This window comes from Tasmannia lanceolata, unplaced genomic scaffold (assembly GCF_043159265.1).
Source record: "Tasmannia lanceolata isolate RefF3 unplaced genomic scaffold, GAP_Taslan_0.1 ptg000015l, whole genome shotgun sequence".
Taxonomy (NCBI): Eukaryota; Viridiplantae; Streptophyta; class Magnoliopsida; order Canellales; family Winteraceae; genus Tasmannia; species Tasmannia lanceolata.
The window spans coordinates 30,819,521-30,846,677 of NW_027518692.1; the positions used below are offsets into that span (position 1 = coordinate 30,819,521).

The following is a 27,157-nucleotide window of genomic DNA, read 5'->3' on the forward strand; positions in this document are numbered from 1 at the left end:
ACTTGTGTTGGCGGGTTTTCAAGGGCATACCAAGGTCACTCTTTGCATATCAAATAGAAACTAAAACAGAGGTGAAAGGAGGGCAATATTACTCATCTTCTAGGAAGTGAAGTTGCTTGAAACTAATTGAGAGAGAGAGAGAGAGAGAGAGAGAGAGGATGCAATTGGAAAAGAGTCTTGTTCAGTTGGTCCTCCAGAAAGAGAGAAATATGAAACTAAGAGAGAGAGAGAGAGAGAGAATGCCAATCTGAAAAAAGGTGTTTTGACCAGATCAAAATCCAAGGGCTAGGCACCTAGCCCGTCTAATTTTGACGGTCGGGCATCATATAAATTCTCTTAGAAAATAACCATGTTTGATGAAAAGCTAGATGCCCTTGTTTAGTTGGTCTTCTAGAAAGAGAGAAATATGGGATATGTTTTGAACTTAGAAATCAATACCCATTTTGTGGTTTGGAATTTAGAAAATACCCATGCCACGTTGGATCTAAAGCTGGATGGGGGGCTGTCCAATGTCCACGTCAGCGTGAACAATGAAATCCCATCCTGCTATATTATAATCGTTTTTTTTTTTTTTGAAATTTCACCTAAAAATCTCATTTTTATTTATTATTTAATATTATCCCGAAAAGCAATTTCATATCTCCACAGTGCTGTTTGAAGGGAAGAAGGAGAAGGGAAATGAGTTTATGTAGGGAAACAAAAGAGTGGTATAAGTGAGAGAGAGAGAGAGAGGGAGGGAGGGAGAGATAGACCGTTAAAGGTAGTTGTGGTGGTGGGACCTTGATCTATATAATTCTAATACCACTTGCCATGATTCAAAATGATATCCTTACAAGGAAGCTAGAGATAGCCAATGATAGAAACCTTTTTAATATTAGAGAAGAGGAGAAGGGTGTTTATGTCCTTCAAAATTCCAAGAATAATATAAGGAATGCGAGAGAGCGTAAGCAGCAACATCATCCCGCCAATGTTGTTGGGTATATAATATAACTCATGTATTGTCTAATATAAGTCCAATAAGATAATAGACCGGTGTAGTGGGCCTACATGGGCTAGAGTCCATTAACCAGTCAATAATCTTAGTGTATCTCTATATATAGGGGCTGGAGGCAACAAACTAGGTATTCCAAACTAGATACCTAGGGTGTAATGCTTCAAGCAACCTTGCTTGATTCAACAAACGTTGTCATCTTTTGGCGTTCATCATCCTTCACGGACGACTGAATTTCAAAGCAGCTGTACCAACTACACTCCCTAACCGTTGATCATTTTCTCACAATAGAAAACATCACAATCAAATGCACATAAGAATAATTTATATCTTAGGAATATTTTGAATGGAAAAAGCCAGAGACCAAGGAGGAATCTAGTCTTAAATCCAAAAAGCAATTTCATATCTCCACGACGAATCCGAGCATTATTATTTTTTTCCGCAGCTATTTTCTAATCAACTATTTATATGAATGATTTCATCTACCACTCCTCGTCACACTCGCATGTTTAAAGATGCCCTGTTCAATGATTATGATCCATAGCTTTTATTTGTTACTACTTGCTATTTATGGACAACGCATCAAAATTCACTCATAGGTGAAATCTAACCCTCAATTTTACCGGCATGAATATGAACAGTTGCTTCTTTAGTTTAACACCATTCAAATTGGGGAGCGTTAGATTCATCCGATGGTAGGGGATTTTGATTAATGGACTTAATAGTTAAATGGGTTGGTTCCCTACGTGAACAGAAAGGTGATGCCGTTACTCAGTCACTAGATAGCTTACAGAGATATATATTGGCAAAATGATCTTGTCCTTATCAAAAGCATTTCAATTTTCTGAGGCTTTGTAAGTTGATACGTTATCAGTTCTTAAGTTTTCAGGCTGCCTTTACAAATGGTGGGTTTTCAAGCCACATGCTTTTGCATTAGTTGGCTGCTCTCAAGATCACTTACGACCAAGGGCATACCAAGGTCACTCTTTGCATATCAAATAGAAACTAAATCAGAGGTGAAAGGAGGGCAATATTACTCATCTTCTAGGAAGTGAAGTTGCTTGTAACTAATTGAGAGAGAGAGGGGGGGGGGGGGGGGAGGGGGGGGGGGGGGGGGGGGTAGGATGCATTTGGAAAAGAGTCCTTGTTCAGTTGGTCCTCTAGAAAGAGCGAAATATGAAATATGTTTTGGATTTAGAAAATGCCGATTTTGTGTTTTGAATTTAGAAATTGAGTTTTTATATGGTGCCCGACCGTCAAAATCCAAGGGTCAGGTGGTTTGCCACCTAGCCCGTCTGAAAAAAGGTGTTTTGACCAGATCAAAATCCAAACCGCCTAGTCTGTTTGATTTTGACGGTCGGGCATCATATAAATTCTGTTAGAAAATAACCATGTTGGCTGAAAAGCAAGATGTCCTTGTTCAGTTGGTCTTCTAGAAAGAGAGAAATATGGGATATGTTTTGAACTTAGAAATCAATACCGATTTTGTGGTTTGGAATTTAGAAAATACCCATGCCACGTTGGATCTAAAGCTGGATGGAGGGCTGTCCAGTGTCCACGTCAGCGTGAACAATGAAATCCTATCCTGCTATATTATAATCATTTTTTTTTTAATTTTGAAATTTCACCCAAAAATCTTGATTTTATTTATTATTTAATATTATCCCGAAATTTCGCCCAAAATTTTGTAGGAGATAAAATATTCTTTTATTTGATTTTGTTGGATTCAACTAAAATTTCAGTTTTGGTTAGGACTGAAATGCATTCCGAAACTGAAATTTGAAACCATGATCATAATGGATACCCGAGATAACTAAACCCGACCCAAAATTTCTCTAGTCGGTCGGGTTTATCACAACGAACCCATTGAGCAAAATCTGCGTCTTTTGGATCTGTTGGCTTTTTTATTGAACCATCAATGAATCCAAGCTTACTCTTGGCATTGAGGGCCTTGATCATGGCCCTGCTCCATGTGGAGTAATTTTCTCCATTGAGAACTTGAGAAACAAGCACAGTGCCAGGACTATCCGAATGATGCAAGAATAGAGGGTTGTTAAAATCAACGGTCTTAGGAACTGTAATCTTACTAGACTCTTCTAGAGTACTCATCTCCCAAAAATGATTTAATGGGTAAAAATGGGACTAGCAGAAGGGGAGGCTCTCTTCATATGAAGAAAAAATGGCAGAACTTTGACCCAATAGCTTTGATACCATGATAAATCTCAGAATAAAGAATTGATTTAAATATTCTCTATTACTTTTCATTCACTTCGTTGGTGTATATATATACAAAAAGAGAGTAACATATATCCTATAATTAGGATAGTGATTGCAGGAAAAAAGAATAGAAACTATACAATTTTGGGACCTAAATTGATGTAGAAGAGGAAAGGCTATATACATGGAATATACAGTGTAATCTAGGTGAGGATACAGCTATATATCAAGTTGCTGTGACAACCATTTCATATTCCAAGCCTTTCCCAATATGCTTTGAGAGCCATTTTTATTTCCTAATACTTATTGAGTGAAGCTACCTTCGCCAATATATTGTGGGGGAGGATACCAGGAAGATCGTAGACGCCGGGGGTCTTACGGTCCTCGACACGATGACCAGGTGCCCATTCCATAATATAAGTTTCAGAAGAGACAGGGGTCTAGTTTGAATCAGAGGAAACCAAACAATGCAACATTACTTGCATTGTTCAAAGGTCCAAATCCAATTTACTCTCTAAGTCAATCGATTGTCGTTTAGTTCCCTAATTTATCAAAAATGTGCCTTGGTAATTTTAATAGTCACAATCGATGCAAGGAATACGTTCAAAATAGCCTACACAGGCTAATCTCAAGATTTGGGAGAGCTCCGAGGTTGGCCGGCCGGCCAAACAATTTATTAGAACATAGATCTTACATTGATTAGCGCTCTCCAATCTCGAAGTTGGATTTTCCTCTCCTTCCCCACGAATTTCTCCTCCTAGTGATGGACAAAACGTGTTTAGGGTCTGATTAGTCTCCACAAAACCATTAAAGTTGTATTTATAGGCTCTTTAAAAAAGCCTTAAACAATTAATTAACTTTCGGACAAAAACACCCCTCACTTATAAGAGGGGGACAAATTTTGGTAAAGGGGTACTTCAACATTGATGTCACGTCACCGTACATGCAATTATTACCTCTGGAACTTGTTTGGTAGTCTCCAGGGATTTCGATGGTAAATTGGCTACCAAAACACCATAAACATTAAGAAAAGTGGTATTTTTTGGTAGTGTAATCCTTGAGGATTGCCATGCATGCGGCAACCAAACAGGGCGAGGTGACAGGGCGTGCTTGGGGGCGATAAATTCATTCTGGAAGCAACAAATAATCATTCCTTATAATCCGTTTTTAGGAGCCGTAATTATCTAATGAATGCATTATTATAAGGCTACTGATATTTGCACTACCTTGTTTTAATAATTGCACTAAATCATGTTATCTTATCTTATTTAAACAGCTGTCAAATGTAATTACACTTCCCAAAAAGCTCTCAGAAGTTAATTAAAGCAGAAAAGATAAGCTGAGTTTGTGCAATTATTAAAACATGGTAGTGCCAGTAGCCTATTATAATCCGGACAACATTATTTCAGTTTTTGGATTTTTTAAGTAAAAAATCTCATTTTTAATTGGTGCCAAACTCAACCTAGAGTCATTTATTTTCATTCTATCATTTATTCCCATTTTTGTCAAAAGCTTTTGCTATTTTTGCCAAACCCAAATCCCATTTATATATGTGCACAGGAAAATTGGAAATCTGAGAGAAGGATCTAAATAGGTTCTAGAGCTTTTAGGATTCCCGTAGAAATTGGGAATAGTCACCTCTGACCCTTCAGTTTCTTTTGGAATCTCTTGTGAGTTCCAGGAAGTCGCCACTTTGCCGAAATTCTGAGAAGTCAAAGTGGCGCCCACTTTCACATTGGAGGCGAAGGGATTTCCGAATCCCTAGGTATATTTACTGCTTTATCTATCGATTTACCAATATTTCAATTACAATTCGGTAGTGGCTATAGGGTTTGGGGATCTATTGGCCCAAACCCTATAACCTAAATCCCCTCCTTTTTCACAGTTATGGTTATTTTCTCTCTCCTTATCTCCCTACTCTATCTCGGGCCTCACCATAGGTCGTGAGAGAGAGAGAGAGAGAGAGAGAGAGAGAGAGAGAGAGAGAGAGCTTGACGATCCTTAAGTTGAGGGGGAAATGGAGAGAAATGAACTCATTTCTTTTATTCGCTTTCTGTCATTTAAATTCTGTCCTTTAAATTTCGTTTTGCGTAGATTAAGGATATCTATAAGATTTAGGTATCCCGTAGCCCCAGGTCATATAGCAGAAACCCTCTAGTAGTTAGGGCAAACCCATTTTCCTCATTTCTCAATTTTTTTCATTTTCTATTAAAATCCGAACCTGGGAATAAGCTTAATCATAACAAAAGTTTAAAACCAATTTTTACTAAGTTTTCTCATATTCGCCAAGTCAAGTTAAGGGACCAGGTTAATCCGGGCATGATGGGGTGCCTAACACCTTCATCCCAAGTAACAATATCCCTTACCCAGATTTCTGTCAAGACCATGCTTATAGAGTTAATTATGGGTCCTAGGTCCTAACCTAGGTGGCGACTCTGGTCATTGTATTTTTGGTGAATTTCGAATTTTATCCCAAGTTCACCATAAACACAAATGTGTTCAAAATCAGCTAACAAGGGCCTGAGCGAACGCCCCAATAAAAACGAGAGAGAGAGAGAGAGAGAGAGAGAGAGAGAGAGAGAGAGAGAGAGAGAGAGACCACACCAACAACCTGAGTGGGGGAATCCAAGAGGAGGTTTCGAGACCAACCAATATTCACGCGTTAGTGTGATGCGAGAGGCCCGACCTCCCGGATCACAAGATCCACAGATTGGCGACTCCCCAAGGATATAGCTCTGAAATAACTTGAGATGATCGGGTTTGAGAATACTAAGAAAATTTTAGATTTTAAACTTCTATTATGATTAGCCTTAACCTTGAGTTGCGTTTAGGAGTAATCATAAGTTGCGAATCGCTCCCAAGTTGCAGCTACTCCTCGCAGACAGAAAAAGAAAAAAAGAGAGAAGGAAAAGGGTTTTTTGGGGCTTTCTTGCCAAAACCGAAAGCACCAAATTGCAATGTCGAAACCAAAGCACGAGAACCTTTTTTTGCTTAGTTAGTCTCTAGATCTACCTTGATCCAATCACAATTCTTACGTTCTCTCCTCAAAAATTAATGATCTGATTATTTGATTTAATGACTGAAGTTGTTTAAAAAAATTATTAGAGCTGAGATAATTTGGATCTAGAAATTGACAAAATGATTAAACATGATCAAGACTTAGTTATAAATAGTTCACTGCTGAACTGATATAACTGTGACCTGTGTCCATGTCTTGGATTCATCCACATGCAAAGGTGATAAGAGGAAAGGTATGATAAATCAAAACAACCCTTTAACTCCCTAGAAGATCCAAACGACCAGAATTTTCACAATCAAAAGAACTGACTCTATTCCCAACCCTCTCCTCTATTTACAGATGAAAGGGGAAGTTTCTAGAGTTCTAGGCAGTTAAAATTCAAGCTCATTTCCAATTGGAGCTGTTGACATGGCGATAGTTTGTTGCTACACACTTCTGGACAGTTACAACCCAACAGTCCACATCTTGCACTTGCACACACTTGCCACTTCACAACTTTCCTTACATTACACACACATGCCACTCACCTCTTACATTCTCACGCCCAAACCTATACATTTATATTCACATATCCCCCCTCCCCCATTTATTGATTGCTCCCAACGCATACACACACTCATGCACATTGGGGCTACTACATACACAACACTCAATCTATGCACAACAACTTCTCTTACCTTCCCAACAACAACACATACACAGGGTGAAGGGAAAGCTGTGTGCAACAACAAAGACGATAGTCACAACAGCTAAAAACACACCAGGAAGGTATGTTTATAGTTTTACGAGGGGAATCACTGCTTATTTAGGCTTAGGTAGGACCTTAACTGTGAGAGGTGATGACATCTCGCACGAGAGCCGTAGAACTTCAGAGAGGTTAACTGGGGATAGCTCCGAGGGTAACCACGAGTACTCATGTAGAAGAGACGCGACCCAGAAGCTAACAGTGGTCAGTCCTAGAGGTTTTCCAGGGCAGCCCCTCTTACCTGACCCGAACGGCGCCATACGGAGGTCAGAACCCATGATGCTGAATTCCATGTCACCGTCCTTCGTTAGGAACCTCTCTGGCTGAAATGCGAGTGGCTGAGCCCACACTGTTGGATGCCGCATGATCGCCCACATGTTCACCATCGCTGTGGTTCCTGTTGGCACGTGTCGCCCGTCAATAAGCGTATCTGAGATTGCTAACCTGGCCCATGACAGGAGAGGGCCAGATGGGTGAAGCCTCAAGACCTCCTTTATCACAGCCGAGAGATATACCAGTGCTGGAATATCAGATTCTGTCACAGGGCGGGATTTTCTAACAACTTTTTCCAATTCATCATGAATCTTTGCTTGGATATCCTGATGGAGAACTATCCTGATAGAGTACATCATATTATTCAAGGAAGCTCGTTTTATAACCTCCCGAACGTGTATTTCTCCATCACGTCGGAACTCCGCAGCCATTTGAGCAGCAATATGGAACCTCTGATATTCTGAGCCATTGATCTGTTTCGGGCAGAAAAGATGTGTGGTCGCGATCCTCCGTAGGCTCTTCCAGTAAACTCCATATGGAGCGAAACCAATAGCTCGGTTAAACATTAAGCTGTAAGCAGACTCATTCATCGGTCGATCAACGAAGACGGAGCTGTTTAGGATTTCCTTCGCGACATCGGGGTTACATGTGATGACGACACGTGTCTCCCCGAGGCTGAAAGCCATGAGTCGCTTGGCATTGCATCGCTCGGCCGCAATGGCGATGCAATGGTGGGCTAGGCTTGACATGAGATTCATGCTACCTAAGAGAGGTAAGCCTCTGGGTCCGGGTATGTATTTGGTCATTTTCCCATGGTTTCTCGACCAGTATTTGCCCCAAGCTTGGCCTCCAGGAAATGCCCAGTAGAGGAAGGCCATGGCCACCCATGCTAAGAGTAAGAGAAATGCAAAAGAAATAAGGTTTTGGAACGAAGAAGCTTCATATTTCACAACAACCGCTAGGGTCCACCAGCTATTTGCGAGTGTTTCCATGGCGAAGAGAAGAAAGTATGAGAAAGAAGATAGTGCTGTTTGAAGGGAAGAAGGAGAAGGGAAATGAGTTTATATAGGGAAACAAAAGAGTGGTATATGTGAGAGAGAGAGAGGGAGGGAGGGAGGGAGAGATAGACCGTTAAAGGTGGTTGTGGTGGTGGGACCTTGATCTATATAATTCTAATACCACTTGCCATGATTCAAAATGATATCCTCACAAGGAAGCTAGAGATAGCCAATGATAGAAACCTTTTTAATACTAGAGAAGAGGAGAAGGGTGTTTATGTCCTTCAAAATTCCAAGAATAATAAGCTAGAGATAGCCAATGATAGAAACCTTTTTAATACTAGAGAAGAGGAATGCGAGAGAGCGTAAGCAGCAACATCATCCCGCCAACGTTGTTGGGTATATAATATAACTCATGTATTGTCTAATATAAGTCCAATAAGATAATGGACCGGTATAGTGGGCCTACATGGGCTAGAGTCCATTAACCAGTCAATAATCTTAGTGTAATGCTTCAAGCAACCTTGCTTGATTCAACAAACGTTGTCATCTTTTGGAGTTCATCATCCTTCATGGACGACTGAATTTCAAAGGAGCTGTACCAACTACACTCCCTAACCGTTGATCATTTTCCCACAATAGAAAACATCACAATCAAATGCACATAAGAATAATTTATATCTTAGGAATATTTTGAATGGAAAAAGCCAGAGACCAAGGAGGAATCTGGTCTTAAATCCGAAAAGCAATTTCATATCTCCACTACGAATCCAAGCATTATTATTTTTTCCGCAGCTATTTTCTAATCAACTATTTATATGAATGATTGCATCTACCACTCCTCGTCACACTCGCATGTTTAAAGATGCCCATGCCACGTTGGATCTAAAGCTGGATGGGGGGCTGTCCAGCGTCCACGTCAGCGTGAACGATGAAATCCCATCCTGCTATATTATAATTGTTTTTTTTTTAATTTTGAAATTTCACCCAAAAATCTTGATTTTATTTATTATTTAATATTATCCCGAAATTTCGCCCGAAATATTGTAGGAGATAAAATATTATTTTATTTGATTTTGTTGGATTCGACTAAAATTTCGGTTTTGGTTAGGACTGAAACGCATTCTGAAACTGAAATTTGAAACCATGATTATAATGGATACCCGAGATAACTGAACCTGACCCTACCCGAGATAGTTTCTCTAGTCGGTCGGGTCGGGGTGGGGTTTTGTTCGTTCTTACCGGTATAGATTGCTTCACAAGGTTCTTTGTTCTTGATATATGCACAATAAGTACAGATTGCTTGACAAATGTTTTCTTTAATCTCTTGTATGTTATATTGGTCTGTTAAGTGCCTACCCTTGTAAATTGCATTATCGAATAATAATGTTCTTTAATCTCTTTTTATTTTGCCTACACTTCCACTCGTTTGTAAATTGTAATTGTGAATTCAGTTCAGGAGAAAAACAATATATGGATACACTGGTCCATGGTAATGGAATTTTAGTTAGAACTGAAGTACCATGGGTTTGATAGATTAGATTACAAGAACCCTTATAAAATCAATGAAACCCATCTCAATCTTTATGTTTTTTCTGACTAAAGCAAATCAGCTCTTTTCTGTTAAATAAATACCGGATGGGGGCAAATCGGAACACTTCACCGGATGATGATGTTGTTATTCTAAACATTAACTTAATGATCCCTTTGGATCTTGGGCAATGAAAATCAAAGGAAAACTTGAATTTAACGAGATGGGTTTGATGTACTTTTGACCTTGACCGCCACTTTGAAGCTTGAAATCCAATGAATCTTCGATCTTTTCTAAGCACAATGAAGGCCTAGAAACGCCCCTTGTTCTTCTCTTACCTTGCACATCAATAGGTCTGTGGGAAACCTCTCAAAAGTGATCTCTCTCTCTCTCTCTCTCTCTCTCTCTCTCTCTCTCTCTCAATGAGTTTTAGTGTTATGGTGTGTGGCAAGAGGGACCAAGGGTCTCTTTTATAGGCAAAAGCTCCCATAGAGCTTTCCTAAAGTGCCCAAATTCGTTTGGCAATTAAACCCTAATTAGAAAGTGCAATTAGAGTCATCTTTCCATTCCCAAACGTTTCCAAATTCAAGGGATTACCCTACGAACATGAAAGGTTACTAAACATGCAAAGCCACACTCAAATTACCAGGCCTAAACATAGCAATCCTTGTCTTTTAGGGATTCTATCAAGTTTAGAAACACTAGATTTTTTAGAAACTTTCCAACAGATGTGTGGCGGAAGACTGAGGAAAACTCGGGCCAACTATTAATTCTTGGGTGAGCCTCGGCGAATGAACCCCTAAAGTCAAGAGGATAACAACATCGTTCAGGGATTGAACCGTATCCGCTTGTACCACCACCGGCCACCAGCAGCTACAAATCTTGTCAGTCACCAACTCCCGCCTTGTCACTATCAGGGACAATACCAACTCTATACTCCACCACACCACCATTGATTCGCCATACTTTACTCAGTCTTGATATTCTCAACAGCGATAATCACGGCACCAAGACGCTATCACATCGCGCGTGGAACAGAAAACCACCTCTTACAAAGGGGAACCCTCCTCTCCACGCCAAAGGGTCAACCTCCATGGGACCGAATCCCTCTCCTAAGGTAACACACTATCTTCATGTGCCAACTTCTCATTCTGTTGATCTTGAACCGACTTGAGCATTGGAGGGTTCTCCCGGGCTCCGAGTGGTCCCTAACTGTTAGTCTGTGAACGCATGTCACAAGTTTGTGGGTGGGACTGACACCATCACAGTCGTTCATTCGGTTGGTCGGATTTGAGGACCAATAGATTGGTGCCAACCATGGGGCCCGACATAGCCTCTTCGATAAAAGAGAGCTTGGCACCATGCCTTCCAACAGTAGCAGCCATAGCCAATCAAAATAGAACATGCCTAAGTCACACCAAGCATTGGGCATGCAAGAATCTGAAGGCCACAATCCATTATCTCACCATCTAGACCCCGATGTTGAAGCACTGGCCCGGTAAGTTCGGAGTGCAAACCAGCGTCGGAGAATGAGGATGCTGACTACTTCAACAACCCACCATTAAAGTTCAAGCTCAACGCTGCCTAGGCGTTGATTAGCGCTCTCCAATCTCGAAGTTGGATTTTCCTCTCCTTCTCCACGAATTTCTCCTCCTAGTGATGAACAAAACGTGTTTAGGGTTTGATTAGTCTCCACAAAACCCTTAAAGTTGTATTTATAGGCTCTTTAAAAAAGCCTTAAACAATTAATTAACTTTCGGACAAAAACACCCCTCACTTATAAGTGGGGGACGAATTTTGGTAAAGGGGTATTTCAACATTGATGTCACGTCACCATACATGCAATTATTACCTCTGGAACTTGTTTGGTAGTCTCCAGGGATTTCGATGGTAAATTGGGTTACCAAAACACCATAAATATGAAGAAAAGTGGTATTTTTTGGTAGTGTAATCCTTGAGGATTTCCATGCATGCGGCAACCAAACAGGGCGAGGTGTAATCATTCCTTATAATCCATTTTTAGGAGCCGTAATTATCTAATGAATGCATTATTATAAGGCTACTGATATTGGCGCTACCTTGTTTTAATAATTGCACTAAATCATGTTGTCTTATCTTATTTAAACAGCTGTCAAATGTAATTAGACTTCCCAAAAAGCTCTCAGAAGTTAAATTAAAACAGAAAAGATAAGCTAAGTTTGTGCAGTCATTAAAACATGGTAGTGCCAGTAGCCTATTATAATCCGGACAACATTATTTCAGTTCTTGGATTTTTAAAGTAAAAAATCTCATTTTTAATTGGTGCCAAACTCAACCTAGAGTCATTTATTTTCATTCTATCATTTATTCCCATTTTTGTCAAACTCAAATCCCATTTATAAATGTGCACAGGAAAAATCTGATTCTCGTAAATTGCCTAAACTAATTAACTTCTTCACCAAGCTATTAGTATTCAGAAAATCAGCAAATCTCAACCGTCTATTCATCCAACACGTGCTTTTTTAAAACAGGAATCTCACGCCCCCCCCCTCTCGTATAAAAAAAAAACAATAAAATAAAAGGCCTTTAAAGCGGGCCAAAATTGTCAATAAACAAAGCAGAAAAATACAAAACGCTCTCCCAACTCCGCCCATCTGTTTTACTTGGGACAGCCTAGTCTAGTCACAATTCACAAATACAGTAGAGGGGGCTGTCCTAAGTAAGTAAAGGGGGGGTGAATAATCACTCCCCGTTTCAAAACCCTCTCACTTATCCTTCCCGAATCCTACGTGTAACAACCAATTAAATCCAAACCCTATGAATTTCAGCCCTTCGATCATCTAACACTCTCATTACCGTCCGATCTACAAACAGGCTTGAATCTAACCGTCGAATAATAGAATTGAATTTCAAAACTAGAGAGGGAGAGAGAAAGAGAAGGCTCATTACCTTCTTTCCTTCTTTCAATTTCTCCAAATCCTCACATTCGCACCAAAAATCCTCACTTTTTCTCTTCCCTATTCCCCTCCGTACAATCATAGTTCGCCGGAATCCTTTTCCGGGGAAAATTTCCGGCCGACATTCGCCGGATTTCTATCATACTCTTCATCTACTCTTTCTTGTTCGATTTTCAAACCTCCGATCCAACTGTTCTTAATGATGATTTCCCTGTGATTAACGATGATCTGGGGCGGGGTTCAGGGTTTTTCTTCTCGATGATGTGAAATTTCTTGATAGAAAATTTATTTTCTTTATTTATTAGTCTTTTTTTTCTTCTTTCTTCTTCTGTTAAATTGATGGAGCAAGGGCTAGGGTTTCAATCGGTGGAAGCTTTGGGTTCCGTTTTTCCTCCGAAGAAGCTGGCGCGCCAGCTGGATTTCACGGCTTTCTGTGCCACGTCAGCCGCGGCGGCGGCTGTTGTTTTTGAGCCCCTTCAGCCTATGGTTGTGTGAGTATTTTTTTTTATGATCCTTGTAGTTTGTTCATTTGATTATTGCTTTTTATTAGTTATTATTATTATTTTATTTGAATTTTCAGGACTTTGGATTTGGGGTTTATTTTTATCTACCTTGTTTGGTTTTGCATTGTTTGTAGATAGATTTGGGTTTTTTCTTGTTTTTTTTATGGATTATGAATTTTGTTGGATAAAGAAAGCGATGTTGGGGATGTGATTGAATTCAAACTGGTTTATATTTGATGTGATTTTTAATTTCAGCATTTGATTATTGCTTTTTATTAGTTTGTGGATTTGGGGTTTATCCATTTTGTTTGGTTTTTCCAGTGTTTGTGGATGGATTTGGCTTTTTTTTCCCTGGATTATGAATTTTGTTGGATTAAGAAAGTGATGTTGCGGCTGGGATGGAATTCAAACTGGTTTATATTTGATGTGATTTTTTAATTTTAGTAGGAAGAGATTATTAGGTGGAAATTTTAAATTTTGACAAGTAAATTACTGTTTTTTTTTTCCTTAATTTGAAAATGGGAGAAATTGGGGAGATCGGATGATGGTCGCATAGTTTAAAAACTCTCCCGCGTCATCGTTGACTACCACAAGTCAACTCCCTTTTGCCTTGGCTGCATTCTTGTTCAAGTCCGCGTTTTGCGCTACAAAGTTAATCAAAACTCTTTGAATCTCCCGATTTATGACCAAGTCAACTGAGTACTAGACCAGCCACGTCAACTGAGTACTAGACCGTGTCATGCCTAGTCGACTAGGATTTTCTTTGGCCATGTTTTGACCTGCATTCACATTTTAAAACACTGACGAGTCTACAGAAAGAATTTAAAATTTTAAAATCAAAATTTCCACTCATGGTGTAGTAAAATAGTATATGGAGTCTTCTGTGAACTGATGATATTTTCCTCACATCTGATTCTTGATTAAAATCTTGAAAATTTGGAATAAAAAATTACTTTTCTTTTTTTCTTTTGGAAAATAGGGTATATCAACCCCAAATTTGGCGTTTCTACAATGATCACTGTTTTTTTATTGTGTTTTATGTTCCACTGATGCCTGACATTAAGAATTCTTAGAAAACCTTTCAGTCTATCCATATGAAATTATTAGGGAAATTTGGCTTGGGCTTGATTTCGAGATTAGAAATCTGCTGGCTGTTTGATTGAGTTTTTTCAATTTTGAAAAGCATATGACCCAATAATTAATTTTCTTTCTTTTTTTGTTCTAGCTTTTTCTTGGTCTTAGAAAAAACAAGCTATTCACTTGTGTTGATAGGGCAGAGCCGATTGGCGAGTTTTTCTAGCAATGAGTTTGTGGACAATGTTTACCTAAATTTTCTATGTGCATTTAGCTATACCTATACATATTGGAGCACTTTGTCTTAAAGTTTAAAAAAAAAAACCATTTTGGATTTGCTGGAAAAATATGGTAATTGCCTCATATTAGTGTCGGGATAGAAAAAATTAATGATTTTCTACAATAAATCCTTTCCTTTTCTGAAGAAAATTTCTTCTACTTGAATTTATTAGAGGGTATACTGTGAATATCAATTTCTTTAATTCTTTTGCTATGGGATTTTTCCATATTGCACTTTAAGTGTCTCTTAACCTCGATAAGCTTCATCGCATATCAGCATGCGCAAAAAATATATTACCCATAGAAATATGCTATTTTGTACCAGTGAGTACCTCTGTTGGGAAGCTCTATATTTTCAATCTAGATTTGTTTGGTGACTAACTTTAACAACCTAATTTCTTTCTTCAGAAAGCCAGAGTCCCCAATATCACGACCGCAGCCTAGCTTTGAAATAAAGGATGGTACTCCAAAGAAACAAAAACAATGCAACTGCAAAAACTCCCGATGCTTGAAGTTGTAAGTGTGCCACCTCTTTGGATGGTTATTATAAAAAAATGCTTTGTGGAAAAGGCATTAATTGCTTTTGATTTTAAATTTTATGTATTATTTTATTATTACATTGTTGCAAGGGCATCAGAGAATGATCATTCACCACACAATTTCAGCTTGATATGTTTATTGGACAACTTATATTTGTATATTTATTGTAAATCTTTTTTTTTTGGCTTCTGGATTGTGGAGATCAGACAGAACTTGCAGTGTCCTATTTTGTCCTCTTTTTAGAGGTAATAAGTAGCATATCCCTACAAGATTAAGATGGCCGCACGTTCGTTAAATAGGGATTAACTCCCAAATGTAATGTAGAAATTCCCCATGACAGATTGCAATATCATCAACAAAGGAGTTGGCTTTCCTATTAATGGTACCTTTCTCATGACGTTGAGGAAATCTAGAATCATATCAAACTCCCTTATGGTCCTCCAAAGAATATGTTGGCTTGTAGCTTCCCAAGAGCACGAGATCAAGGTTTTAAATTTCGATTTTGGCCATCTGCGAAACAGATACATTTTGGTTTTGGTATGAAATTTCGACGAAAATCTTGTAAAATTACGGAAACATATTGGTACAAAATCACGACCGGAATCCGTGTAAGATTCTTCACTATTTGGCTTTCTCTTTATTTTTTGTCGTTTTTTAGAAACATCTTTAAAAAAATCTCATTCTTCTCTTTTCAGCAATTGGAGTTGATTTTTGTCAATGTTTCTATCAAAATGTCGACATTTCGACAGAAACTTTGTTTTTTATCTGAACAGTTGCATGTTTCGCATATTTCAACTGAAATTCAGAGATTTCAGGCAAAATTCTAAAATTCCGGGCGTAACTTGGTATTTTCCCGAACCCAACTGGATTTCATTTCAGTAGTAGTCGAAATCAGGTCGCATGTTAACTTCAGTAATGGTTGAATTACTCCTCCCAAGAGGACCCACATATGATGAGTCGCTCTCCTCTAGCATCATGAGAGGCATTGAGAGACTGAACTCTAGCTCTACACTCAACACCACCATCAATGCCGAGTAGGTTTAGTGCATCCTCCAAAAGGAGTTCATGTAGTCCTAGCTTAGGAAGCTCGGAATACTACAGGCCCGGATCTTATCTAGCAAGAAAGGAAGATGTGCCACTCCTTAAAGCTAAGGAGTATGGACGTTCTTCTTTACTCATATCTTGTAATCCAATAAAGGGTTCTTGCATCTGTCATTTAAAACTCCCCAAGAAAATATTGACTTGCCCGTGTCAAGTCGGTTTTGTCCTTCATTTAAAAGCCGTTGTGACTTGTGAGTCGAGAAACAACTCGTCACATCAATCAATGAGCTACCAGAATCAAATTGGTTTTAGAATTTTTAGACACTGCTCCATCTACTCACAAAACTTACCTTTGTGGACATTGTTTTAGAAATATGGCTGATCATCCCTACAAACTAGTAAAGAGGCCTAAAATTAGAGGTTAGAACATAGTTATTGGAAACTTCCTAGATGGAAGCTCGCTTCCACGAAAACTCGCTTGGGAAGCTAAGTTCTTTCCGCTTCCTAAATTTAGGGGAAGCATGCTTTTCAGACACGTCCTACACATTTCCTCTTAATTACGAGTACGCTTCCTGTTTAGGTGATTATTTCTTCCTAAAAGAATCTTTCTTCTTTTGATAATGTTGAACTCGATTCTTCTTCTATGCACTTTAAATTATCTTTCGATTTTTTTAGGAGAGTATTTAAAAAAGAGTGCATCAATGACAACTCACAAGCTGCCCCCTTGTTACTTCTACCACAACCTACCAAATACCAAGAAAATACTAACTCTTGCAGGAGCCACTAGAGGATATGCCCTTCATAATGATCTAAGTACAGGGGCATTCTGTTTCTCCATTCTTTTAGGGCGTGTTCAGTAACCATTCAGTTACGGGAGTCTCCCCTTTTTTAGGTGTGGAGAATGATAAAAGCAAAGATATCTAAGAAAATTTTGTTCGGCTAACTGACCCACAAGAGTCCGTTTCTAAATATTTGCCTTCTTTTTAGGCTAAAAATGAGGATTCTTTAGAGCGACTAATAGTCGTTTCCAAAGATTCTCATCAATCCGTTTCTCGCCCGTTTAATTAGGCGAGAATGAGAAGCCTTGCCGAACACACCCTTAACTTTTTTTCATTCTTTAGAAGCTATATTTATCTTAACGGATTCCCTTGGTGGAATGCTGTATGCATCCTACATCATGAAACCAGAATCTATGTTACCCGCTCCTTATTATTGAATGAATGAAGGTAATTAATTGTATGGGCACTGTACTCTTCATAATGATCTAAGTATCAGGGCATTCTTTTAACTTTTTTCATTCTTCAGAAGCTATATTTATCTAAACGGACTCCCTTGGTGAAATGCTGTATGCATCCTACATCATGAAACTGGAATCTATGTTACCCGCTCCTGATTATTGAATGAATGAAGGTAATTATTTAATTGAATGGGCACTGTAAATATGCCTGATTTCTCTATATTATTTAGTGATATCAAATTGATGCTCATAGTTTGAGTTGTCATCTATTGAACAATGTAGTAACTTGCTGTAGTTGGAGACTGTAACGCAGTGCTTTGCTTTGTTCTAAGTTTTGTTGGTTTTTTCTTCTTTTCTTTTCTTTTGTTTGTTTCTCTTCTTTTTTTCTTAGGTTAGTTACTATTAAATATTTCATTAAATTTTGTTACTTAGCTGAAACTGATCCCGTCAATTCATGTTCAGGTATTGTGAGTGCTTTGCATCTGGAGTTTACTGCGATGGATGCAATTGTGTGAACTGTTATAATAATGTCGAGAATGAAACCGCCAGGCACGAAGCTATTGAAACCACACTAGAGCGCAATCCAAATGCCTTCCGGCCAAAGATAGCCAGCAGTCCACATGCAGCTCGGGATAGTAGGGTATGCATTTAGATTCTTTTTAAGTTTTGGAACAGCCAGTTAAATTAAGAATCATAAAAATTATGAAATCCTAATCTACGAGACTACTACAAGACAGTCAATGTAAAGTAAACTAGATTCCTCTATGCCACATAGAGTTACTAGTATAGCTAGCTCAGCATCATCCTCATCTCTATCTCTAGGCAAGATATCTGCGAAGAAAATCTCAAAATGATTGTCAACTTCAATGCGTCGATCCACACTATGATTGGAGTGTCCAGTGTCTGATCTTTAAAAGAACGCCAACAATTATGCCCTTGGTTTGTGTCTACGATTAGAAAGAGAAATGGCGTAGAGATATATTTTCACTTTCTTGTTTCTGTTTTTCTCTTCTCATCTTGAACAAGTTGCAATCATCTTGAACAAGTTTCACTAGCAACATGGGTGTTGTTTTGAAACTGCAAGTAATATAAGATCCAGCTTGGTTGAAATGATTCGTGCCAGGCCACTTTCTTGGTTGCAACTGTCGGTTTTGGTTCTTTCTAGAGTGAAACTGACATAACTGTTTCGGCAATGATCTTAAACCTTGATTGCTGCAAATTTGATTGAGTTAAAAGAGTTGTCTTAATGGAATGTTATTTATGACGTTTGGAGGTTCTAAAATTTGAGCTAGAGTGGGAGCAAGAACTAGGAGGGTGACATTCACTAGACAACTCAGGCCACTATGGTGCAAGGTTGCAAGAAGCTTTTAGACTAGATAAGTATTCGCTTGCTTCACTTAGCTAGAAAACACCGTGAATGATGGCAAAAAGATTCATCCAGCAATTTCTAATCAATAGCCAGTCCTCTTCTTTATTAACGAGGTTTACACCTAGCACTTCAGACATCTGACATAGGTTTTGAGGTTTTGGCAGTTAGGCTTGCCCAGTCAGAAAATGCATAAGGAGCTGTCGACGCTATTTTCTCTGTTCTTTGCTTGGTGCATATCGCATATTTATCGCGACATTTTGATAAATGTCCCTTTTTATCCCGACATTTTGATAAAACGACAAAATCCTGAAATAATCCCTAGATATTTTCATTTTAATCATAAAATATCGTGATAATATCATGATATTATCCCTATATTTTTTCTTTAATTTTATATATTTATATATTTTTGAAATAATTTTATTTTTATCGTTTTTTCCCAATATAAACCCGAAAAAATTAATATATCTCTAGATTTTTCCTTGCCGAGAAATTCCTGAGAACGATATTTGTGACATAGGTGCATATAGCTCTCAACCTTCGCTTATCTCTGTAAATTGCATTATCGTCTTCTAGCAGACAAGTATTAGTCATGCGTCATTGAGCCTTAGACTAATCCCAGTCATTATTTTCTGGAAGTTTGTAGTAACAAGCAGTACTCATACAGCCTTTGATTCAGATGAAATTTCAATTCAGAAGATTAACACTTCAATTGGATTTTTGGCTACCTCTTTGGTCCAATGACTCCAAAAGATACAATACGTATTTTTGAAGCGGCATCCCTTCACTTTTCATGAAGAAAAAGAAGCCCCCTTGTGATATGTTTCTTTTGGAAATCTGAATGTTACAATAATAATTTTTGTAGCTTTTTTTTATTTTATCTGATTCAACTAAGTTGAATGTTATTGGGTCTTCTAAAGGATCAAAATATTATCGATTGAAGTGATAGATTTTGATTATTTTCTTAACGGAAGGGGAAATATTTTGTCCAAAATTTGATCAAAATGTCTTGTTTCTACTTGTTTCTTCTAAATTACTTGTTCTTATCTAGTTAATTAAATGCCCACCTGGTTGAAAATGAATCTAGGAGGAGGCACTGCAGGTAGGAAGGCACAACAAGGGATGTCATTGCAAGAAGTCAGGGTGTCTCAAGAAGTACTGTGAGTGCTTCCAAGCCAACATTCTTTGTTCTGAAAATTGTAAATGCATGGACTGCAAGAACTTTGAAGGAAGTGATGAGAGGCGGTCTCTCTTCCATGGCGGCCATGGCAATGCCATGACGTATATCCAGACTAATGCAGCCATTACTGGGGCTGTCGGATCCTCTGGGTATGCCTCCTCACCAACAACCAAGAAAAGAAAAAACCAGGAAATCTTCTTCGGCACAACTGTCAAGGATCCAGCCATTCACCGGCTTGCACATTTTCCGCAGGTATTTTGTAGTCTATTTCCAGATTACTGTCAAAAAATAAAATATTTGCTGATTACTTGATAGACATGCCTAGTTAATGGTTACTACTTATTTAGTAATTGAATCAGAATACTTCGATAAGTTTTTTACTTCTCAAGAAGTTATCTTGTCGGTATTTTCAAAATATCTGCCAAAATCAGTTTTTTTATCTCCCCAATGTTCAAAACGTATTTTAAGCCTCTCTATTTTGTGTTTCTGTTTAAAAGGGAGAGAAGAATTGCTAAACATTAAATCTTGAAAAGTCCAAATAGATTCCTATAGTTATTTCTTTTAATGTACTTCAATTCCCGCGGGCACATATTTTTTTGAGAGAAAAGTTTAAAATCCCTTGTTATTTTTTTCACCCATAAGTACTCCATTACATTCATCTGACCACAGTTATTATGGGGTGCACACAAAGTGGCTGGTCTGCATGTATGTAGATTAGTGAAATCAACCATGACCTGTACTTGCTTATTCATTTGTCTATATCAATGCCTGGCTAGTGCCCACAGTTTAATGGATTAAGATTCTTCATTTTTTTTGGTGGTTGCCAATTGAGTTTCTCTGGTTTTCCAATCCATCTCTGGTTCTGAGTTTTGTTACTGCACGTTTAGCCATGGTTTGAAAGTTTGGCCGAAATACCGAAACCGAAATCCCCCGAAATCAAAGTTTCAGAAATATCCCAAATTTCGGCTTCAATTTCAGATTTTTTTTTTCAAAATTTTACCGAAAATTGGGCCGAAATTTCGAAATAAATATGTAATTCATTTTGTTTGTTCCGAATTTGGGATTTCGGCCGGAACCGAAATTTAAAACCTTGCCTTTAGCACATGGAATCATTTATGCATATAGTTTTGGATTCAGCTTTTAAGGATCCAGGACACAGAATTCAAGCACTCACGGTCTCCTATGTTTACCAGGCAAATCATATAGCAAATCATATAAAGGCTACTGCACCCTCCAATTCGTTGTCTTCCATTCCTGTAGCTCGTGTTGCTAATCCTGCTGTTCTGGGATCTTCAAAATTCACATACAGGTGTTAATCTGATGTTTGGTCTTCTAATCTTTGGGAGTATTTTATTGGTTCTTTTGGATATGCTCTTCTTTGAAGCTATTCTTCATCTTCTCTTTACAAAAATTAACCGTATTTTTTCCTTGATAAGGTCTCTGTTAGCTGACATCGTGCAGCCACAGCATGTTGAAGACCTTTGCAGACTTTTGGTCGTGGTATCAGGGGAGGCTTCCAAGACTTTCACAGGTATTTCAATGAACCTACACTTTCGCAAGCATATGAAGCATTTCAATTTGCATTCTATATTATTTAGGTTCCAAATCTGAATAGTATGCATGATACTAAGAACGATGTATAAATGATTGATCCTTTGTCAATCATATGAGTGCCAAAAACCTTTATCTTCTTCTTTTTCTCTTAATACTAATTATCTGAGCTGGTGGGTGAGTTACAGATTAAATCATAAACTTGGCTGTGTGAATAGAAACTGGTCAATGAAACTCTATATTCTGGTTTCCACCTAATTGCTTTGATTTGAGGGTTTATTTATTTATTTTCATTTTTTTTGTAAATTTTGAATACTTCCTGTTGGGAAAGATGCCTTATTTCCACCGACAGTCAGTTGCTTGGGTGAGAAGGCAAGAGGCAAAAAGGAAAGCTACCTTTTTAGGTTTTAGGGAAAACCTAAATACCAAAAGAGAGTGGGTTTTCTTTAGGGTAAGGACAGCAAGAGATGACGAGTGAGAGGATTGGAGTGTGACGGCTACCTTAAGGAAGAGAGAGAGAGAGAGAGAAGAAGGAAGAAAAGGGTTTTTTTTTTGGGTTTCTTATTGGGTTATTCTCTTGGGTTTCTCCTAGGGTTTTCTCTCGGGTTTCTCTCGGCGTACAATCTTGGGTTTGAGAAGCAAGGAAAGGGTTGCGGGTTTGTGATTAATCCATTGTAATCCTTGTATTTTGTTTTTCTTATAGTGGAAGATTGTGTTTCTTGCCCGTGGAGTAGGCTTGGCCGAACCACGTAAAATCTTGGTGTTCATCTTGTGGCTTGCTTGTGTTATTTTTCTTTTCCTTTAATTTGTGCACGGTTGGATCGATTTACCCGGCGGATTTTCTCAACACTTCCAATTGACTCCTCTTCCCAATCATTCGAAATCATCCTTTTCTGCCCAAATTATCCAAAAGAATTACTTCACCCCTTCCCCTTCTTTTCCTCTCCCTAAATCCAACCTAATCTACTTTTATGGGTCATAAAATATTTCTTTCCTTCATTATTAACCAACATAGTAAAAATTAAACTGTTGACCTTGCCAATTCCAAGCTCCAAACTCTCAAGTTTCTCTTCCTAACACCTATATGTGCATTAAATGCAAGAAATATAGGTCCCTTGGTCTTTCATTCATGATCTATTGCCTTGAGTTTCCATTATCTGGTCCGAGTATCCAGTGTTTCTTTTACTGTAATTCAGAAAATCGATCTGACTTATTTTGACTTTTAAACATTGAGTGCTACAATCGATTGTTGTCACTATCCTTTGACATGGCTTTTCTTGGAACACATGGATCTCAGCATTCATCATAGAATTATAGTTGGTCTTTTTGACTACTTAATGATAATGCTGAAAGTGTAATGTATTAAAAAATGGATAGTGGTCATTGTTTTTTTTTCGATGGAACTAGTGAATCTATACTTTTGAACGTATTGTGTTAGCATGTTGTGTTTGTGAGAATTTCCATGTCAACCTCCTTGTGTTCAATCAGTGTCCAAGTCACTGGGTGCCAATACATGTTATGTACATATGTTCTGGTGGATACCTTTGAGCTAATGAGAAAAGAGATGGTTTCCATGGAAGGCATGCGTATTAACTTCTTATATACCTGTACAAAGAATGCATCTAGATAATATATACACATAACCCTTGAATGCCTATTTATCCAGTGCTCTCAAAACTTAAAGTGCCACTTGGCCTCAGTGATGGTTGAAACTTGGTTTAGTGCTTGATTGAGTTCGATTTTAGAAGCTTATGTTCATTTTATTTTAAAATATACGCATTTCAATTGTTTTTTACTCGAAAATATTTAGAAGCTTAAGTTGTGGTCTTATTCTTTTAGTTCTTCATATACTTCCGAGTGTACGGGTATTGACTTTTGTTCAAGTGTTCAATCATGTTTTTAGAATTTGTAACTGTATCTTGACTGACACAATAAAATTGTCCAGAGAAAAGAGACAGAAAGGATAAGCAAACAGAGAGTGAGAATCTGATGGAAAGTTATCTTGCTTCTTCAACTCAAGATTGGAATAATTACCGAAAAGGACCAGATGTTCGAAAAGCAACAGCTGACGACCGTTCCAGTGTGAATCAGTCAGATAAAACTGGCACAGAAGGAAGGCCGATGTCTCCTGGAACGCTTGCCCTAATGTGCGATGAGAAAGACACTATATTTACATCAGCATCCCCATCTGGAGCTGCAAACCATGGCCATGGGACCCCTTCGCGCTTTCCGTATGGCCAGGGCATGTCCGAGGTATATGCAGAGCAGGAGAGGTGTGTCTTGACAAAATTCCGGGATTGTCTTCAAAAGATCATCACATTCGGAAGAATGAAAGGTAGGCTCTTAACCATATTATAGATTCTTCTCTTCCAAACTGTAAATTTATATTAGGATTCTACTCTTGGAACCTTTTCTTTTATGGACGACCCTTCCTGCAATGCATGTCGCACATGTGTTAGGTGATCGAGATTGTTGATCTTGTGGGCTAGCACCAGGTACAGTGGAGCCTTGTTGCCATGCCAAACGAGGATCCCATGTGCCTAATCAAGACTTGAAACACTCAATGGCTAATCATTTAGTGAAAAACCCTAAAAAGATGTCATTTATTTTATTAAAATCTGATCAAGGGTTGGGATCCTTCTGATCATGGTGGGACCGGTGATGATGGAATGGACTTTAGTTGGCCCAATCTACACTCCTTCACCATATACATGCCATGTGGATGGGGCTGTTTCCAAATAATTTCTCTTTAAGGCTAGTTATGAAAATTTCCGGAAGGAAGTCCAACCAAACCAACACCGTGTCATAATCTGATCAAATCCCTCCTTGAAATTGCCAAAGTACAATCAAGTTACAAAGTTTTCTCTTAAAGCTTTTCCTGTTTACAGATATCTTTTCCAGTACCTTTACCATTCCAGAAGGCCCTTTTATAGATTTGTTAAATCAACTGGTTCTTTAGCAAAGCTCGAAATGTTCCCACACATTAATGCACATCCACACCTATCCACGCTCATGTACTCCTTCCCCTGTATCTACTTTTACAGAAATAGAAATTCTATTGTTGGTGCAAAAATCCAACACTCTACTTTTATAAGAGAGAAAAATTCCTTCGATCGAAGGTTTTCGAATGCCTTTCCAATTGATATAAATGATCCTTGAATTCATGTAATGTGTGAGTCCGATCAAACGATTGTTGGTTCGAATGCCTTGTGAACAATGTCTTTACAATTTGTTTAGTGTAAAAAGAAAAGAAATTCTCCAAGAAAAAAGACAAGTGATACCTTCTTCGAGGCAATGTCCATTGATGTCTTCACCGTTCACAATCAAATAATAGGAAGAAAATGTAGAAGGAAGAAGGGATCTACGTTACAAACAACTCCTAGATAAAAAGAAAAGATACAAGTTGTATGCTGATTTGGCAAAAGCTTTAACATTCTTTTCTCCCCATATTTATATCCTCAGGTTCTAGCAGTTACTGACCTACCACTTTGTAACTGCTTTGTCTCATATTAGTTGTTTTAATTTTAACATGTGGATGAGTTGATCCAAATGTAGTCGAACTGCTGTTTGGGCATCCAACATGCCATAAGTCAAAATGTCTCGCGTGCTCCCTTCATGATTTGAAATTAAATTTCTGGCAGTTTTGGAGTTTGGGTGGCAATAGTCTTTCGTCTCCTTTTCGAACGGCTTCATGTATGGGGTGCCTTGTTACTGGAACATCACTTCTTAACTTTAGGTAGTTACTTATGTATCTTCTCCAAGGTTGTGAGTCACTTCATATTTGGACCATTTAATCCCTTTCTTTCAAAATCTAAATTCTTGGTATAAACATCTATGCAACTTGGAAAGTCCATTTCCTTTGAAATTTTTTCATGATTGGGCTCACATTGACATGGGTATTAGAAAAACAAACTCAACTAATCTTCCATCGTATTTTTAACAAATATAGTTCCGATGCATTTCTCCTTGGACCTCAACTCTGCCACCAAAGAGAACTAATTATGGTTCTTGTGTTGCCAGTTTCATTTGGTGTTGGTAGAGTAAAGCCATTCCCTGAAAGTGATATGTACTTTGTTGTATGAAATCCACCCAAACATGAAACATCAGTCATCGTCGGCTTCTATGGAGTGAATTTCATCATTGAATTAGCTTCACAGAAATATCTGAAAAGGCTTTCTTTTTTTCTTTTTTCCCAATCAATCTCACTAGCAAAGAAGTCATGGTAATGACACTATCAGCTCCATAATCAGCCTTCTCTTTCTTTCTCTGGATATAACTACATTAACTACTTGCGATGTCTCTGATTATTTGATTTTTCTTCATTGATTTTCTCTTACAGAAACACACTATTCTTTGTTGGCTGCAAACACTGAAGCAGTGAGTCATTCAGAAGCTGTTGGTAATGGCATTGCAAGAAGTACAGCTCCAGCTGCCCCAGGGATAACTCTGGCTAGAAATGTGATCACTGCTGGTTCTAACTGTATGCCTTCAAAGGTTGGATACCCAGTCCAAAATGGAATATTAAAGCCGAAGATTGAGAATTTCGAGATGTAGAAAGAGTGATTTCGAATCATGTTGCTGCATCTCTGTAAAATTAAGCGGCGGTTTGATCTCGCAGTTATTGCTGCAGTCTTCTGTATGCGAATGTTGGCCATTCTAAAATCCGATTGTGGTCGAAGAATTGATCGCAATTGGATTCCATTTTTTTTTCTCATCATTAATGTATATATATAGGGAAATGATATCAACATTCAAATGTTTTGATATCACGCTCAACTAGCTTGTCTTGTAGTATTTAAAAGGATGTCTAACAGGTTATCACAGTTCCCAAAAACCTCTCACAAGCCCATTAAATACTGAAAGACTAGCAAGGAGAGCGAGATATCAAAACATTGGAGTGCTGATATCATTTCCCTTTATATATAGTTCTGACTTCTTTCACAGCCTCTTAATATGGTTGTCTTTTTTCTGTTCTTTTTTGGGGTCCCATTCATTATTCCCAAACGCCCAGCGTCTCATCTCTATGAAAAAATAGGCTGCTAGTAGGTAGGGCTGCAAATGAGCTGAGCCGAGCCGAGCCGAACATTGGGGTATTTGTGCTCGGCTCGCTTAGTTTGAGGCTAGGCTTGTGTTCGGCTCGGCTTGTTTAGTAAACAAATGAGCCCAAGCCAGGCTTTTATTGAGCCAAGCCGATCCGAGCCAGGCTCGAGCTTGGTTGGGTATATATATATATATATATATATATATAATCCGAGCTTTAAAGCTCGGCTCGGCTTTATGAACCGAGCCTAAAAATTCACAAGCTTGTCCAATCCGAACTATACGAAGCTTGAGTTCGGCTCGTTTAGTTGACGAGCCTAATTTTTGGGCTCGGGTTCAACTCGTTTAGTAAACGAACGAGCCTGAGCGGAGCTTTTAATGAGCTGAACCCAAACATGTTTGTGATCCGGCTCAGTTCATTTGCAGCGCTACTAGTAGGCGTGCAACTCGGGTCAGGTTGGGTTGAGACCAACCCGAGATGGCATTCCCTCAACCCTAACCCAAATCGGGTCGGGTTCAGTCAGGTTGGGTTTTGGGTTCATCTAGGGCCAAACAGAAAAATACAAGAAAAAAACATAATCCTAAGAAAATCATGATAAAATTAGAGGCCGGAGGCCGGGTCGGGCTCAACCC

The 27,157-nt window shown here is 38.5% G+C and overlaps 1 protein-coding gene and 1 pseudogene across 1 annotated transcript; one reads left to right on the forward strand and one right to left on the reverse strand.

Annotated features, from left to right (window-relative positions):
• Window positions 1-7,028: 7,028 nt before the first annotated feature.
• On the reverse strand, window positions 7,029-8,237 carry LOC143846772 (cytochrome P450 78A3 pseudogene; annotated as a pseudogene).
• A 4,461-nt stretch (window positions 8,238-12,698) lies between these two features.
• LOC143846771 (protein tesmin/TSO1-like CXC 5) lies at window positions 12,699-26,187 on the forward strand. Its single transcript, XM_077355328.1, has 8 exons — window positions 12,699-13,201; window positions 14,975-15,082; window positions 17,847-18,024; window positions 19,841-20,185; window positions 21,127-21,242; window positions 21,370-21,464; window positions 23,430-23,819; window positions 25,824-26,187. Exons 1-8 carry the CDS (start codon window positions 13,050-13,052, stop codon window positions 26,036-26,038), a joined length of 1,599 nt encoding a protein of 532 aa, XP_077211443.1. The 5' UTR covers window positions 12,699-13,049; the 3' UTR covers window positions 26,039-26,187.
• The last annotated feature ends 970 nt before the right edge of the window (window positions 26,188-27,157 follow it).

Bases quoted from the DNA above. Each gene is read 5' to 3' on its own strand.
- LOC143846771 (XM_077355328.1), top strand. From the start codon at position 13,050: ATGGAGCAAGGGCTAGGGTTTCAATCGGTGGAAGCTTTGGGTTCCGTT. The intron at 15,083-17,846 runs GTAAGTGTGCCA...ATTCATGTTCAG, and splicing joins AACTCCCGATGCTTGAAGTT to GTATTGTGAGTGCTTTGCAT. The intron at 23,820-25,823 runs GTAGGCTCTTAA...TTTCTCTTACAG, and splicing joins CACATTCGGAAGAATGAAAG to AAACACACTATTCTTTGTTG.